At 38.7% G+C, this 15312-nt stretch overlaps 1 protein-coding gene across 1 annotated transcript in view; it reads left to right on the top strand.

Annotated features, from left to right (window-relative positions):
• Positions 1–15312, top strand: part of cacna1ia (calcium voltage-gated channel subunit alpha1 Ia) — a 103275-nt gene that overhangs the window by 50374 nt on the left and 37589 nt on the right. Inside the window, exons 5-9 of the mRNA XM_062984833.1 lie at positions 749–908; positions 3737–4061; positions 4258–4350; positions 9250–9577; positions 10318–10676. Coding sequence (XP_062840903.1) covers positions 749–908; positions 3737–4061; positions 4258–4350; positions 9250–9577; positions 10318–10676 — 1265 coding nt within the window. The remainder of the gene's footprint in view (positions 1–748; positions 909–3736; positions 4062–4257; positions 4351–9249; positions 9578–10317; positions 10677–15312) is intronic.

The following is a 15312-nucleotide window of genomic DNA, read 5'->3' as shown; positions in this document are numbered from 1 at the left end:
GGGGGCTTGAACCAGCGACCTTTTGATTACTAGTCCAGTATCTTAACTGCTAAGCTACAACTGCCCACAGACACACAAAAACCCCCGAAAATTCCTAAAATCCCAACACCAAATAATTTTATATGTCTTTACAAGAGGCGATGAAGGTTAACCCTTTGTGCATGCTGTATCCATGTAGCCTAATAGGTGCAGTGTTATAATGGACGTCCCTCTGTAATACCCTGTACAAACACAGAACCGATATCTGTCCGATATATAAAAACTCACCGGTTTAAACTGTTGTTTTAAGTATTTTCCCCATCTGTCTCTGCACTATGCTAATGTTTAAATTACTTGCCTGAGTGTTTCTCTCACTGTCGTGTAAAACCAATCCCAGCTTTTGTTCACACATGAGGGGACTCAGTAATTACCTGACAATTGTACTTGTTCTCGACGCACTAAATTGCTGGGTGAGTTTACTTTGCGTTGTGAATCTGAACTGCTTTTAGATACTCTGTAAATTTACAATTAATACCCAGTTAAATGTGGATAGGTGAAAGGGGCTGTACACCCCATTTTCTTTTAGTAGCATGGTAACACCCCCGTCGTTTAGTCCCTGTGTTAGTACACAGATGAGCACACTGTGTTCTACCCTACATGTCCTTGTTTTTTCCTCTATGTTTCTAAACCACACACACACACACACACCATAAATGATATAATGAGAGTATAAATGCTAAAATGTGTGGAACTGTGATTGTGAATGCAGGTATGCGGATCCTGGTGAACCTGTTGCTGGACACTCTGCCCATGCTGGGAAACGTGCTGCTGCTCTGCTTCTTTGTCTTCTTCATTTTCGGCATCATCGGGGTGCAGCTGTGGGCGGGGCTTCTGCGGAACCGCTGCTACCCTGAGGTCAACTTCACCCTGTGAGTAACGAAGCCATAGCGAGAGGTTGCCAGGTCTATAAAAAGCTGTCTTTTATTTAAGTATTTTTGTATAAAAGAAGCATCATGTAATGCAGGGGGATTTTATTTATTTATTTATTAGGATTTTAACGTCATGTTTTACACACTGGTTACATTCATGACAGGACAGGTAGTTACTGGCCACACAAGGTTCATCAGTTCTTTTCAGTGTCTTAATCATGGACAATTTTGTATCTCCAATTCACCTCACTTGCACGTCTTTGGACTGTGGGAGGAAACCGGAGCTCCCGGAGGAACCCCACACAGACACGGGGAGAACATGCAAACTCCACACAGAAAGGACCTAGACCGCTCCACCTGGGAATCAAACCCAGGACCTTCTTGCTGTGAGACAATAGTACTACCTACCTTGCCACCGTGATCAAATTTATAATATAATGTGTATTATAAGTGTAATATTCTATTAATTTCTATTAATAAAGTGTTTGTAAAGGTTTGACTGACTATATGTCTATATGCAGCTTTGGTGTTTTTGATACACCAGCTCTTATTTGTTTCTCTTCTAAATTCCCACTGGTTCATTCTGTAATACCAATGCAAATGAGTTCCCCCTCCAGTCGATGGCTCTCGTTGATTAAAACTCTGTTTGGTGTCCATATTCATGAGTGGGTGTCTGTGTGAGGTAACCATGCCAGCAGTCTCTGTCTGCAGGAAGATTTGGGTTTGAAAGCTCATGTAAATTGCATGTGTGTGTGTAGTGTTAGTATCTTCCTCTACATGGTTATTTAAAGGCTTTATTTGTCCTTTGTAAGCCAGTTTGTTCTGAAACTCTCCTTTTGTTCTTCGTCATTTAGCAATTTCCCTTTTAACTAATTCTTCACTCTGTCCCTGCAGCGCATCCTTATCACACACGCTCACTTTTTCTAATGTGTAGACACACACACAGAGAGACACACACAGTCGCTGTCAGTTGCTCTGACAGGTTAATTATCTCTCAGTGCAGTGAATTTGAGAGTGCAGTAGAGGTTTGGGAGTTGGTGGGGGGGCTTGCAGTACACCACACTAGGGTTCTGATACATGGTGTACTGTACAACCAACAGCTTTTCACCCCAAAACTGGTAAAATCATCATTATTACACCCAGCACAAAGGGCTGTTATTCGGGCAGTGATATTTGGAGAGAAATAAAGCAAAGCAGTCAAATTAATTAGGTCTTAAAGTTAAATTGAATACAGTGAGGACCAAGAAGTTTGAAACAAAAAAATACAAGCAGTAATATGGTTGAAAAAATAAATAAACATAAAAAGCACTCAGGCTTTATTAAAATGTAATAATAAATTAAGTTTTAATCTAGATATAAAAGCTGCAAAGTAAAAGAACACATAATGTTTACATTCAGATTACTTCTAGGTTGATTAAAGACATATTTTGCAATTAGTTGGCGAGATTGTAAGGTAAAGTTCTCAGAGACAGGATTATTAAACAAAACTTATCAGATAAAAGTACAGGTCCTGTCAGAACATCTGATGTAATGATGCACAGTTGAAAAGTTCATGGAAGCCCAGGTTCATTATGCATCATTTCACAATGTAAGAAAGAAACCAGTAGTCATGAAAATGACTTGCAGAATGACCTGAAAAGAGCAGGAGCAACATGTTACATGTTAAAGTATAAATATAATACTGTAGCATGATCATCGCTGGTTCCTACACAAAACACACACAAAACTGTCTATAATTCAATTTGCATGATTTACATCAAAAATAACAACACCAAGCTTGAAACGTATCTCAAGGTCTGATGAAGAGGAAGAGGATTGATTGACTAGCAGTTTTTAGGTCTGGAGATTGTTTGGGCCATACAGAAAAAGAAGCCGAATAATTCCACATCCCAGCTTGCTTGGAAGCTGGGGTCAGAGCGCAGGGTCAGTTATTATACGGCGTTTTTGGAGCAGACGGGGTTAAGGGCCTTGCTCAAGGGTCCAACAGTGGCTGCATAGCAGAGCCTGGATTTGAACCGACAATCTTCCGACTGATAGCTCAAAGCTCTACCCATTATGTGAGGGATTCACATAATTTTAGGACACTTTGTTAAAACAAATAGGTCAAAACTAAAAGCTAATTATCAAAATAAAGAAAAGCTCATTACAAGCTAAGTCCCAAAGCTCTAATTACCTGCAATGCCTTTGGAACAAAGTAGTAATCTATTTCCTCTGGTGGTCTTAATTTACAGCTATATTTTTTTTCAAAATATAACATTGTTATAAAAATTAGCCTCTTCGCTGCTTATGCTGCATATTTGCTGCATATTAAAAGAAGCTAGTTAGCAGAAAGCGCCTGGTCTAATTAGATGCATTTGTTAACCAGTACTGTACTCTTCCTTATATGATTTTTTTACCCTTTTCTTATCGGCTGTGTTTGTTTTTCAGATATTCAGGTACGTTGTACGTTCCACATCTCTCTCATACTGGCTGTAAATGAAAAGTGACATGTACACTGAAGGAGTTGGTTTAGGCTCCCCACAGGGATTTTCTTAGCTTCATAATACCTTGAAAAGGTTGACTGGTTTATTATATGCTTCTCTTCACTGTCATACAGACGCTTGTATGTGCACCCTAAGCCCGGGAAAGGGAGGGGGGGTCTAATCAAAAATAATAATCGATGGACTGAAGTCATTTACATTTTCAGCATTTAGCAAACGCTCTTATTCAGAGCGACTTACAGAACAGCTTCCACAGTAAACATTTCCCTACTCTAGTAGTGGCGATTCATCAGATTTCTATTACCCTCTTATCTCCTGTTTTTGTCATTATCTTTCCTCTACTTTCAGTCCCTCTGGTGTTGAACTTCCTGCCGACTACTACAAACCTGAGAAGAACGATGAGCGACCCTTTATCTGCTCACTGCCACAGGACAATGGCATTATGTCTTGCTCTGATGTGCCTCAGTTAAGGGAAGGAGGAACTGAGTGTTGTTTGGATAAAGAAGATGCTTTCCAGGTCCTGGGCACTGAGACCCTAGCCAATGCCAGCGGCACGGGACTCTGTGTTAATTGGAACCAGTACTACACTCGCTGCCACACTGGCGATAGCAACCCGCACCAGGGTGCCATTAACTTTGACAATATCGGGTATGCATGGATTGTTATATTTCAGGTGAGTACTCAAGTGGGCTGGACTGTGGGTGAATGGATGTGTAGATAGATGAATGGGTAAATAAAATATTAAACTGATTGGCAGATTAATGGATTTGGCCGTCTGTATTGATGGGTTAATAAATGGATGAGGGGTTGGATGGATGGCACACTGGGAGATATGTTTTGACAGGAATGTTACCTTTTGTTATGTACAGGTCATCACTCTCGAGGGCTGGGTGGAGATCATGTACTATGTGATGGATGCACATTCATTCTACAACTTCATCTACTTCATCCTTCTCATCATCGTAAGTCTGGATTGGAGTATTTGATTCTGACAGATTACCTTAAAACAAATGTCAGATCTAGAAAAATCTATTAATTTTTTGCACCCTTTATTGTGTTATGGATTTTATTATAGAATTGTCAATTTTACCCATCAATCTACACTTAATCCAACCAAATTTTATGTGTATGTATACTGAGTTATACTGAGTTATATGGCAGTATTGAGTTATATTGCAGTATTGAGTTATATTACAGTATTGAGTTATATTACAGGGACAGTAGTAGTCTAGTGGGTAGAGCTTTGGTCTCTCAACTAAAGGGTCAAGAGTTCCAATCCTAGCTCTGCCATTCAGCCACTGTTGGGCTCTTGAGCAAGGCCCTTAATCCTCTTTGCTCCAGGGGTGCCATATAATAGCTGACCCTGCATTCAAAAAAAGGCATTCTATTCTATTCTATTACATATAACTCAATACATTTATCGCCCTGTAAAAAAGCACTGCTTTACGCTTCTTATATTATGTACTATGAGTATTTTATGAGGTTACCCAGGAAAACTCTTTCAACCATGGGAGGTATGGTTCATTACTCAGTAATCCCCCTTTTTGTACCCATCTATTTTCGTGTTCAGAATAAGCTGTGCCTCGCCCAAGCGCGGTCATTAGAGACAGTGCATTAGGGGACAAGACACTGTTTGCAGAGCATACTATCACACTTGAGATGCACATTCATGAGTTGCCAGAAGGTCTTGTAAAATGGAATATAAATATTTATGGGACGATTTTTAAAAGACTCAATAGTTACCCACATTTCACCATATGGTAACGATTAACAGGAATTTCTAGCAGTAAAAAGGATTGTTAAATTTTTATACAGATCCCTGTGTGTGTTTAGAATCTAGGGTTGTGTTACTCTGTTTAAACTGGTGCAGTATCATTAGTGTTGTTTAGCTTATCTTTGTTTACCTCTTGTCCCAAAGCACTATACATTCACATGCATAAATATTCTAGCAGGTAGGATCCGCTATCTTACGATTGCTGCGCCTGGATTTACCCCTATCTCATAGCAGTTTTGCAGCAGTAGCAGATCATGTTTTCCTCACACAATTAGTAACATACAAATCAACAATAGGTGATTTAGCAAGGGAGTCCATCATGTTTGCTTTTGTGAGTTATAAAGAGTGGAAAAGCTCTCCAGGGAGGATTGTTTCTAGCAGGAGGGATGCTAACAAGCTTGCCTGGATGTGCTTTTTTTTACCACTTTGGTTCTTTTTGTTCTTCATTAAAAATATGGCAGCAGCAACGATGCTAACAATGTGCAGTTACACTGAGGAGCCAAAACCTGCTTAATATGCTGTCAAAACAGCTCTGACCCACAAGACAGCTGAGAGGAGTCCAGTGGTATCTGGTACCTGGAAATTACCAGCAAATCCTTGAACTTCTGTACATTACTAGGTGGATCGTCCTCTGTGCTTCCTGGCTCCATCCTTATATGGTTAAACGATGCAAATGTGTCTGACCGTCCACATAATCTTGGAGAAAACTGCATTTTTTTTGTCTTAATTAGAGACAGGGGTAAAAAAGGTCTCAAAAGGTTGAGAGTTGGAATCCTGGTTCTTAAGACCCCAGCTTCCAAAAAAAATTAGCTGGGATATGCAAAAAAAAGAATTTCGTTGTACTGTACACCTGTATATGTATATATGACAAGTAAAGGCATTCTATTCTAGGGATTCTATTAAGTACAACCAACCAACCCTATATTATCGGTTGGATTATGATTTCTGGTAACTATCGGGTCAACCTCTTCTAAATGTATATATTATTTTATTCCACTTCTTACTTCAAAGACTTGCTGTTTGCTTATAGCAATATTTCACTATTAAAATAGACATACTCTATCATTTTATTGTGAAAGTACAGTCTCAAGCATGAAGACTGTATCAACTTAATCTATCTACATTTTACATTTAAGTGTTGCTAGAACAGATTTAAAGCCTTCAAACACTTGGTACTTGGCTGGAGTTCTTACAGATAAGCTTTGCCGCTTATTGGGATGTAGTGAATGTCTGCTCTCGATAATGGAATTTAATCATACCATTAGTCTCCCAAACGCACCCAAGTAAATATGTGATTTTCCTCTTGGAGGAAGTCAAATTTGCCTTGGCTTTGGCACTGTTTAATTAGTGTGTGCTTTGCTCTCTGTGCGCTTTAGATACGCTCAACAGTAGAGTTTGGCTGCAATCCCAGCATAATCAGAACTTTTCGGATAATAACGCTGTCTCCTAGCTGAAGTCTGCATATTCACTATGGGACCAGAAGTATGCAGACGCCCCTCCTTATTACTGAGTTTCAGCCACACCTAATGTTATCAGGATATAGAATCAGTTATATGTACATTGTATAAGGTTGCTTTTAAATTTGTGACAGAAGATTTATGACAGAATAATGACAGTTTCTGAATACAAAGCAAGCAATTGAGGGTTAAGGGCCTTGCTCAGGGGCCCAGGTAGCAACTTGCGATGTGATGAGGATTTAATACTACAGTACCTCAATCGCTGAGCTACCACTTACACAATCTGAGACCCCAATAAAAAAACAGGAAGGTGATATGTTTGGTTTCACTGGGTACAGCTAATGTCACACTATCATCTCCGTTAAGCTGCCCTAACAAATCCTTTCATTCTGTATTCCTTTCCTTCTTCTTTTTTGTCAGGCACTGGGTCACCCTGCCGACTGACTATCCTGCAATTTTAAAAGTGGCCATTAAACCAGTCGCATGAATCATTTCTTGTCACAGGACCCTTCATACATACAGATTTAGAGTGCATGTGTAGTTTGACATTTGTCATTTTCATTTATTAAAAGTTCACTGAAAAAAATCACTGAAAGCACATTGGTATGCACATCAGCTCTCTAACGGACTCTCTGAGAGGGTCAGCTAAAAGTGACCGAATCATACAAGAAAAATGTCTATTCTGAAGTCTACAACTCTCAAGTGATTTATACAAACAACATGCAAGATAAAAGCTCTCACTGAAAGAGCACTAACTAGAAAAATATCATTTACAAATTTATTATTAACTCATCTTTATTTATTTGTCATGGTCAGGGTTGCAGTTCAGCCAGTTCCACCCGTAAAAACTTGGTGCAAGGCAGCAATACACCTTGGACAGGCCGTCCATTCCACACATTTAATTCTAATAGTAATTTAGAGCAGCCAGTATATCTTCTAAATATTTTGAGAGGTGTGAGGAAATTGAACCACCAAACAGACACGACTTTATTCTAATTAGGGTCACAGAGGGTCCAGAGCCTAGCCTGTGAACTCTGGGCTTTAAAGAGAGTTTAAACCAAGGTATTAAAAATGCACTTACTTATTCGTGTTTACCTACAAGTAGGGGAAATTTAGACAAACCAGTCCACCTCTTGGCATAATTTTGGGAGGGTGGGGAGAAGTCAGATTCCCACACAGAGAGTGTAATCAGAGGCAAAGTCAAACCCAGGTCACCAGGGACCCTGGAGCTGTGCAACACCCACATCATCTGTTGCATTTCCTAAATACTAAACTGTTTTATATTTGATATGTCTGAAACTTTCAAAAGCTTTAAATGGTATGAAACAGATCTCATCAGATGACACACAAAAGTAAAACTGCTGTTTGAGTTCTAAATGCTATCTGTGCTAAAACAGCAATATGATGATGATGCATTTCTGCAGCGGTGTTTACACTGATGGGAATATGAATGAAGCAGAATACAGCCAGATAAAATGAAAACTAGCTATCCGTTGCCAAAAGGCTTAAACTTGGAATCAAATTTGCCTTTTAGCTAGACAATGACCCACAGCACATTGCCAAAGCAACAGGGAAGTGGTTTTAAATATGGATGAATTATGTCCCTGAGTTACTGGCCCAGTCAGAGAGCTGAAGTTAAACCCATAAAACATCTGTGCAGAGACCTTACAGTCACTGTTCATAAGTGAGCCAAAATTGCTCCATCATGCTGTGCAAAATAATTATGACTTAGTGATAAAGAGTTTTAATAAACAATCCGGGTCAGTACTTGCTTACTGTTGGCATTTTGTTTGCAAATTGGGTCATTTTTAGGGGGCCATTGCACCTAAGCAAACCCTGCTGAAACGTACAGAAGCTGATTCTAACCACTAACTGCAGTTCTTGTAACACAGCTGTTCGTTCTGACTTATTTTTGCTGGTTGTATATTTATATTAATAATGATAATCTAAAGCTCTGTTGGACTCTGTATTTGTACACCAATACATGGAAGGTGTACCTAATTTATTTAGCCAATTAATTGGTACCTTAATGTTTGCAATACATTCTTAAAACACTGTTGACACTGCAGTCGCTGTGTTCAGAATTCCTGTGGTGGAGAATACCCTTGCAGTTTTGGGATAAGCATTGATTAAGTAAACAACTCAAGAATGATCAAGAACATTTTTAGATGCTTTTGTCAGATAATAACCTTACAAATAATCTCTTCCATCTTTAGTCTTTGTAAATCTGCAACTCCCTGACAGGTATAAAACACAATGTGAATGGTTAAACATGGTTAGGTATGGTGTTCATATGGTAACAAACAGATAATGGTCTATACTGCTTATACAGCTGTACTGCTGTGAGGTTTTGTTTTGTTTAATTTGATTTTCTTGGGTTATTTAAAAATTATTTCCTTTTTTGACAATTTTACGGTCTGATTGCAAACTTTGAAATATTTCCTTGACGTTCCAAGTGTTTTTTGTTTTCTTTAGAACAATATATCACCATGTATTGCTTTAAGTGTGCTCACTGTCATTATCGTTTACTAAACATACCTGGAGTCTAATCCTATTCATGGAAAACAAGTTCCTGTTATTTATGGTCTTCAGAAGTTGTGGCCTAAACTTTGGTTTGTTCTCACCTTTAGATTGGCTCATTTTTCATGATCAACCTGTGCCTGGTGGTTATCGCCACTCAATTCTCAGAGACCAAACAGCGTGAGCACCAGCTGATGCAGGAGCAACGGGCGCGCTGCCTCTCCTCCAGCACGCTGGCATCCATGACTGAGCCGGGCGACTGTTACGAGGAGATTTTCCAGCTCGTGTGCCATGTGCTGCGCAAAGCTCGCCGACGCTCCGTCGCTCTCTACTACACGCTTAGGGGCAAGGCTCCGCCCCCCGGAGGAGGGAGAGGACACAGAAGAGGAGGGGCCAGTGCTAATGGAGGCGAAAAGCACAATTCTCACTTGGCTCATGGTGAGTCCTGGATTCATTTTGCCCTTGTACTCTGTTTACTGCTCATCAAAGAACATTTTATTAAGACTGACTGGTGCTTTTAAACTGTCAGACTCAACATTTCCTAAACAGAGATATAGAGTTTTATTTTTATTTGATTCACTGCAATAAACTTGGGTTAGAAGTCCACAAAATTGTGGTCATTTTTTAGCAGTACACATGCATGTCTGTTGTTTTGGTAGTGCTACTTAAAAATAGTACATTTATGGTTTTTTGCTTAGAACATTTTGGTATTAAAACATTTTCCTATGTTAAAAGTGACAACAATAATATAAACAATATAATTAAAATGATCATTAAATCTATTATTACTAATAAATTATTAAACTTTCTATAGTAAAAATGATGTGAATTACATAGTGTATTATGTTATTACCTCCATGGAGCTATGCTATAGTGTAATAACTATGTGGTTACATTGTAATAACATACAGTTACTACAATTACCTTATGATTTTTTAAGTGTTATTACTTTATTGTATGATTATTACATTTTTACAGTGTTATTACATTACTCATGTAGCCTCATGATCTTTAAACAAAACATTACATTAAATTTACATGCATGTTACTACATTGTTATTACATGTATTACATTTGTAAGTAGTGTTATTACATCAGAACATCAGATGTTGTTAAGTTTTATTAAACAGTATTACTAGTGTTATTACATAACAATAATGTCTTGTGTTTTATCCTAGTGTCTTATTGTCCACACCACAGTAATATTGACAATAGATCTCAACCTGTGGAGAATGCCGTGACCTCCGTCCCTTCCAGCCCTGAAGACTGCCCTGACTGCATCGCATTATCAATCAAGGAGAGGGCCACAGCCAATGGGGAGGAAGGACACGGGTCCCTGGAAGAGACAAACTGGAAGAACCAATTAGAAAGTGAGAAGAGTGAGAAAAAGTGTTCCTGCTTTGTGCGTTGCAAAGATTTGTGGGACGAAATTCGACTGAAACTGTGGAGCATAGTGGAGAGCAAATATTTCAGCAGAGGAATCATGATTGCCATTCTTATCAACACTATAAGCATGGGCATTGAACACCACAACCAGGTAGGTGTAAACTATCTAATAATGGCTATGGTAGCAGTTATGTAGCCTAATTGCTATAACACTGTCGAGTCACATTATTATGACCAGTTTCTACTTTCGACGGCTGTGGCAGCATTATGATCTGGGGAAATTTTTTGTGGCATTCTCTGGGCCTATGCATCCATGTGGAAAGCACTCTAAACTGATTTGGGTATAAATCCATCCTTGTAGACCACGTACACACATACATGCTGATTGTCTTCCCTGGGGCGGATGGGATCTTCCAACGTGATGTGGCTAGAAATGCCCGAAATTGGTTGGAAGAGCATGACCAAGACTTCCAATACTACCTTGGACCCCTAATTCCCCAGACTTGAACCCAATTGAGCATCTGTGGGACCACCTCGATCGTCATGTTCCCTCTATGGATCCTCCGCAGAAACCATCCAGCAGTTGTGGGATGCACAGCAGTCAGCATGGTTCCAGAAACCTGTGACAACCTACCAGGACCTTTTTGAGTCTCTCCCAGCCCATCTAGCGGCTGCCCATGCTGCACACGGCGGTTACTCTGGATATTAGCTGGTGGTCATAATAATGTGACTCGACTGTGTTTATGCTCACAGAGATGTGAGCATAACCAGAACAGCTTGAACTTACTCAGGAACTCTGCAAGGTTTTAGAGCCTGAAAGAGAAACAGAAAGTCCCTGATTATGCAGCAGTATTATACACATAAAGAAATCTGATATTCAGGATAATTACCTGGTTTGGTGGTGCGGTGACCTTTAATCATTACATAGCTAGATGTTACTGTGTAGTCACTATTTTATTATATTGATATTTTCATATTTAAAAGTATTATTTTAAAGCGTGAAATTGCTTTAATTCCATCCAACCAAAATGTGATTTCTACCTAAATATATGCATCTATTTAAGTACCAGTGGGTAGTACCATCTAACTCAGATTCCGGACTGATTGTAAGCAATGCCATTACATTGGTAATAAATATTTTAAGTCTGCAACAGTAAGAAACTCTATGTTGTTGTTTTGGATCAACTGTGATCATATTGCAGCACCACTTCCTCACAGAACAGAAGAGGAGACCGGGTTTGGGTTGGGTTGCTGACTTTGTGAAATTTGGCCTGGTTTCTCTGGTCAGTGTAATTTGATCATCTTGACCAAACTTCCTGCTCCACAGGTTAAAACCCCCTGATCTGTGGTATGCAGCAATTGTAACACTGTCCTTTACCTTTCTAGTTTATTGGTAATTATCTGTATTTACATCTTCAGCATTTAGCAGATGCTTTTATTCAATGCACTGTGACAGTATATATTATCCAAGCAACTGAAGGATAAGGGCTCAACAAGGGCCCAACAGTGGCAACCTGGCAGAGGTGGGGCTTGAACCAGCGACCTTTCGATTACTAGTCCTGTTCCTTACAAATATATTTAAATTTTATGCATTTAGCAGACGTGTTTTTCCAAAGTGACTTACATTATACAGTCTAAGCAATTAAAGATAAGGGCCTTGCTCAAGGGCCCAACAGTGGAAACCTGGCAGTGGTGGGGCTTGAACCAGCAACCCTTTGATTACTAGTCCTTACAACTCCATATACTCCATAAGAAGATTTGCTTAACAATTTTCTCAAGCCCACTGGAACTGTATCAATGTTATTTAAAAAAAAATGCATGGATAAGGCTATGTTTAAAATAAAAATTATATCAAAAACTGCATTCAGACACCACAAATGAATATTAGTACTTTGTTGCAAGTGATGTTATTAGCAGTAACAGCTTTGAGTCCTTTACTATACGACATTATTCTCTTTTTTCAGCACTGTGGCTTAAATTTGGCCAAATCTACTTTTAACTCTTTAAATTCCAATCTTAAAAGTACCAGGGTCCTACTAATGGACTCACAAAATAAATTAATGAAGGATAGTCTACGTAAGCACCTTCACCTTCAAGTCATTTGGCTGTATTGGCCTGTTAGGAATTAAATTCAACAATACATTTAATTACATCATGTGTTTTATGTTTCCTTTAATAATATTTTAGCCCCAGTACCATATGCAGAAAAGCAGCTCCATGTCATGATGCTCCCACCATTATATTTAACTGTTTTGTGTTCTTAGCATTATTACATTTACAGCATTTGCCAGACGCTTTTATCCAAAGTGACTTACAGTATATACTGCTAGTTTAGTACCTTAACCGCAAGGCTACAACTGCCTATATGTGAGCAACCCTGTTTTTCTAAACATGACCAGCTTCATTATTTCTAAAAAGAATTCTAATATCGTTTCAGCTGACTAGAAGAAGTTGTTGTGGGATATAAGAACAAAGAGAATTTCATGTTCACTGTGTAAATGATGTTTCTGATGCTTCTTGTTCTGTATATCTGTCGGACAATTACACTAAAGGTAAATAAGCAGTCAGTATAAACTTTAAAATGACTGCTCAGTCTGTCTCTAATACTAACTTTCTCAAAGGTGCCAATCAGCACATCAGCAGTCTGAGTCATCCCTGAACGTGTCAGGAGAATTTCATGCAGAACCAAACCGAGCCTATTTAAGTTTGACTTTTTGCTTCCTCTCTCCTCCGCAGTATCTTGCTTTTTCTCTTGCTGTCTTATCCACCCCCTCACTTTTCCTCTGCCTGCAGTAGATCCCTATTCTCTCATCTCTGACAAGCTAAAGATGCTAAAAATATCAGCGTGCTGCAGAGAGGAAGGTGAAAATGCAGAAAAGGAAGAACAGCACTTCCATTACGCAGCACTTTTGGCAACATAACAAATCAAGTTTTACACATTTCACTCGTCCAGCCGCTCATACATGCGTGGTATGTTTGGCGGTCACTAACTTGGACGTGAACAAAGTGTGCCAATCATTTTACAGTAAAGATTGGTAAAAGTGGTGAAAAAGATATTGGTGTTTACTGGTTGTTATATAAAATATGAGAGAAATCTTACTTTTAATTAAATTACAATTATCCAATCTATTCAATCAAAATTATATTTATCTTTTTTTTGTTGTAAAATAAATATCCACTTAGAAAAGTTCTCAGTTCACCTGAGAGTTCAGAAACTTCTAAGCACTCATTTTATGAACTTCTGATTATTTGGGGTGTAAATAAGAGGTTCACACAAAAACCAAATACTAAACATTTAGTGATTAAACAAAAATACATTCAGTTTAATGAATCTAACAATGTTATACAAATATTTTTTACATGGCTGAGGGAGAGAAGTTCCTACTGTTTGGTAGAGTTGCCAGCACTAGGGGTGCAGGAATTCTTAATAAATGTATGTGCTGAGACTACTTGGCCTGGGTCAAGCAACCCGCAAGCAATCCACAAGCTACTCACAAAAATCTCCAGGGTGCACAGGAAAATAAAATAGAATAGAATTTAATGCCTTTATTTGTCATATATACAGATACAGTACAACAAAATTCTTTCTTTCCATATTCCAGCTTGTTTTTGGAAGTTGGGGTCAGAGCGCAGGGTCAGCCATTGTACAGCTCCCCTGGAGCAGAGAGTGTTAAGGGTCTTCCTCAAGAGCCCAACAGTGGCTGCATGGCAAAGCTGGGATTCAAACTCTCAACCTTTCAGTTGATAGCCCAAAGCCCTACCCTCTAGGCTACCACAAAAAATACATCGCTACACAACTAAACATCCTATCCACTGTTATGCCTTAAGTCACATGACATTTTGTAAAATTACCTTCATTATGGTCGTAAGCAATTTCATGTGGCTGCTTCCAGCGTAACTACTAGTAAAACCTGGTGAAATTTTATGTAGTTTAACTTTATGTAGATTGTTTTCCATGCACACTGAGTAGGATGGTTAGAAGGACAAACATTTTTCCAGGGATTGCAGTTAAAGATTTACAGAAAAGGTGTTTGAAAGTTTTGTATTACTATTCATCAGAAGTGTTTTTTTTTTTTTTTTTACCAAGGGTGCCAGTAACTGAGTCTGACTTCAAAACAACATCTCCTAACAGACAGCCCTACTCTCTAAATCATTCATATTGACTGGAAAGATTTAAAATATTAAAACGATCATATTATTTACATATGCGTGGGAAGCGGCTGAAGATTCAAGTATGGATGACTGCGTATGAATGCTACATCCAAACAGGCAGAAAATATTTCAACAGTTTAAGAATCATCCACACAGCATATTTACTAGACTTACATCATGGCCAAAAGTATGTGGGTGTCGTTGCTATGAAAAAATGTCACCACTGCTTCTACTACGCAAAATAGACATATTGGATGAAGAGGCTTAATTTGGCAGGAAGCAGTAATCAGTTTCAGTTGGCTATGTGAAACCATGCTGCAAGAACGTCTGTGAACTTATGTTTGGCAGAACCAACATAATCTATTTCTTTCTTTTACACAGTAATTGTTTATTAGCATTTATCTACCCTTATATGTATAACTTGTAGAAACTCCTTTAGCAGCAGTAACATTTTCTGCTAATCTTGAATCATATTGCTAGTCTGTATGATCTAAAGTTGGATTACAACATGATTAAACCATTGTAAACTTAATAACTGCCCTTAATGTCACTGCATGGCCGGACTCAGCACAGCTCTTTTGACTAAGAAGCACAGGAAGGGTCGACTGGAATATGTCAGAACAAATTTAGATATG

Source organism: Trichomycterus rosablanca, chromosome 22 (genome assembly GCF_030014385.1).
Source record: "Trichomycterus rosablanca isolate fTriRos1 chromosome 22, fTriRos1.hap1, whole genome shotgun sequence".
Classification (NCBI taxonomy): Eukaryota; Metazoa; Chordata; class Actinopteri; order Siluriformes; family Trichomycteridae; genus Trichomycterus; species Trichomycterus rosablanca.
The sequence above is the reverse complement of the archived record's forward strand: the minus strand, read 5'-3'. Positions and strand labels throughout refer to the sequence as shown.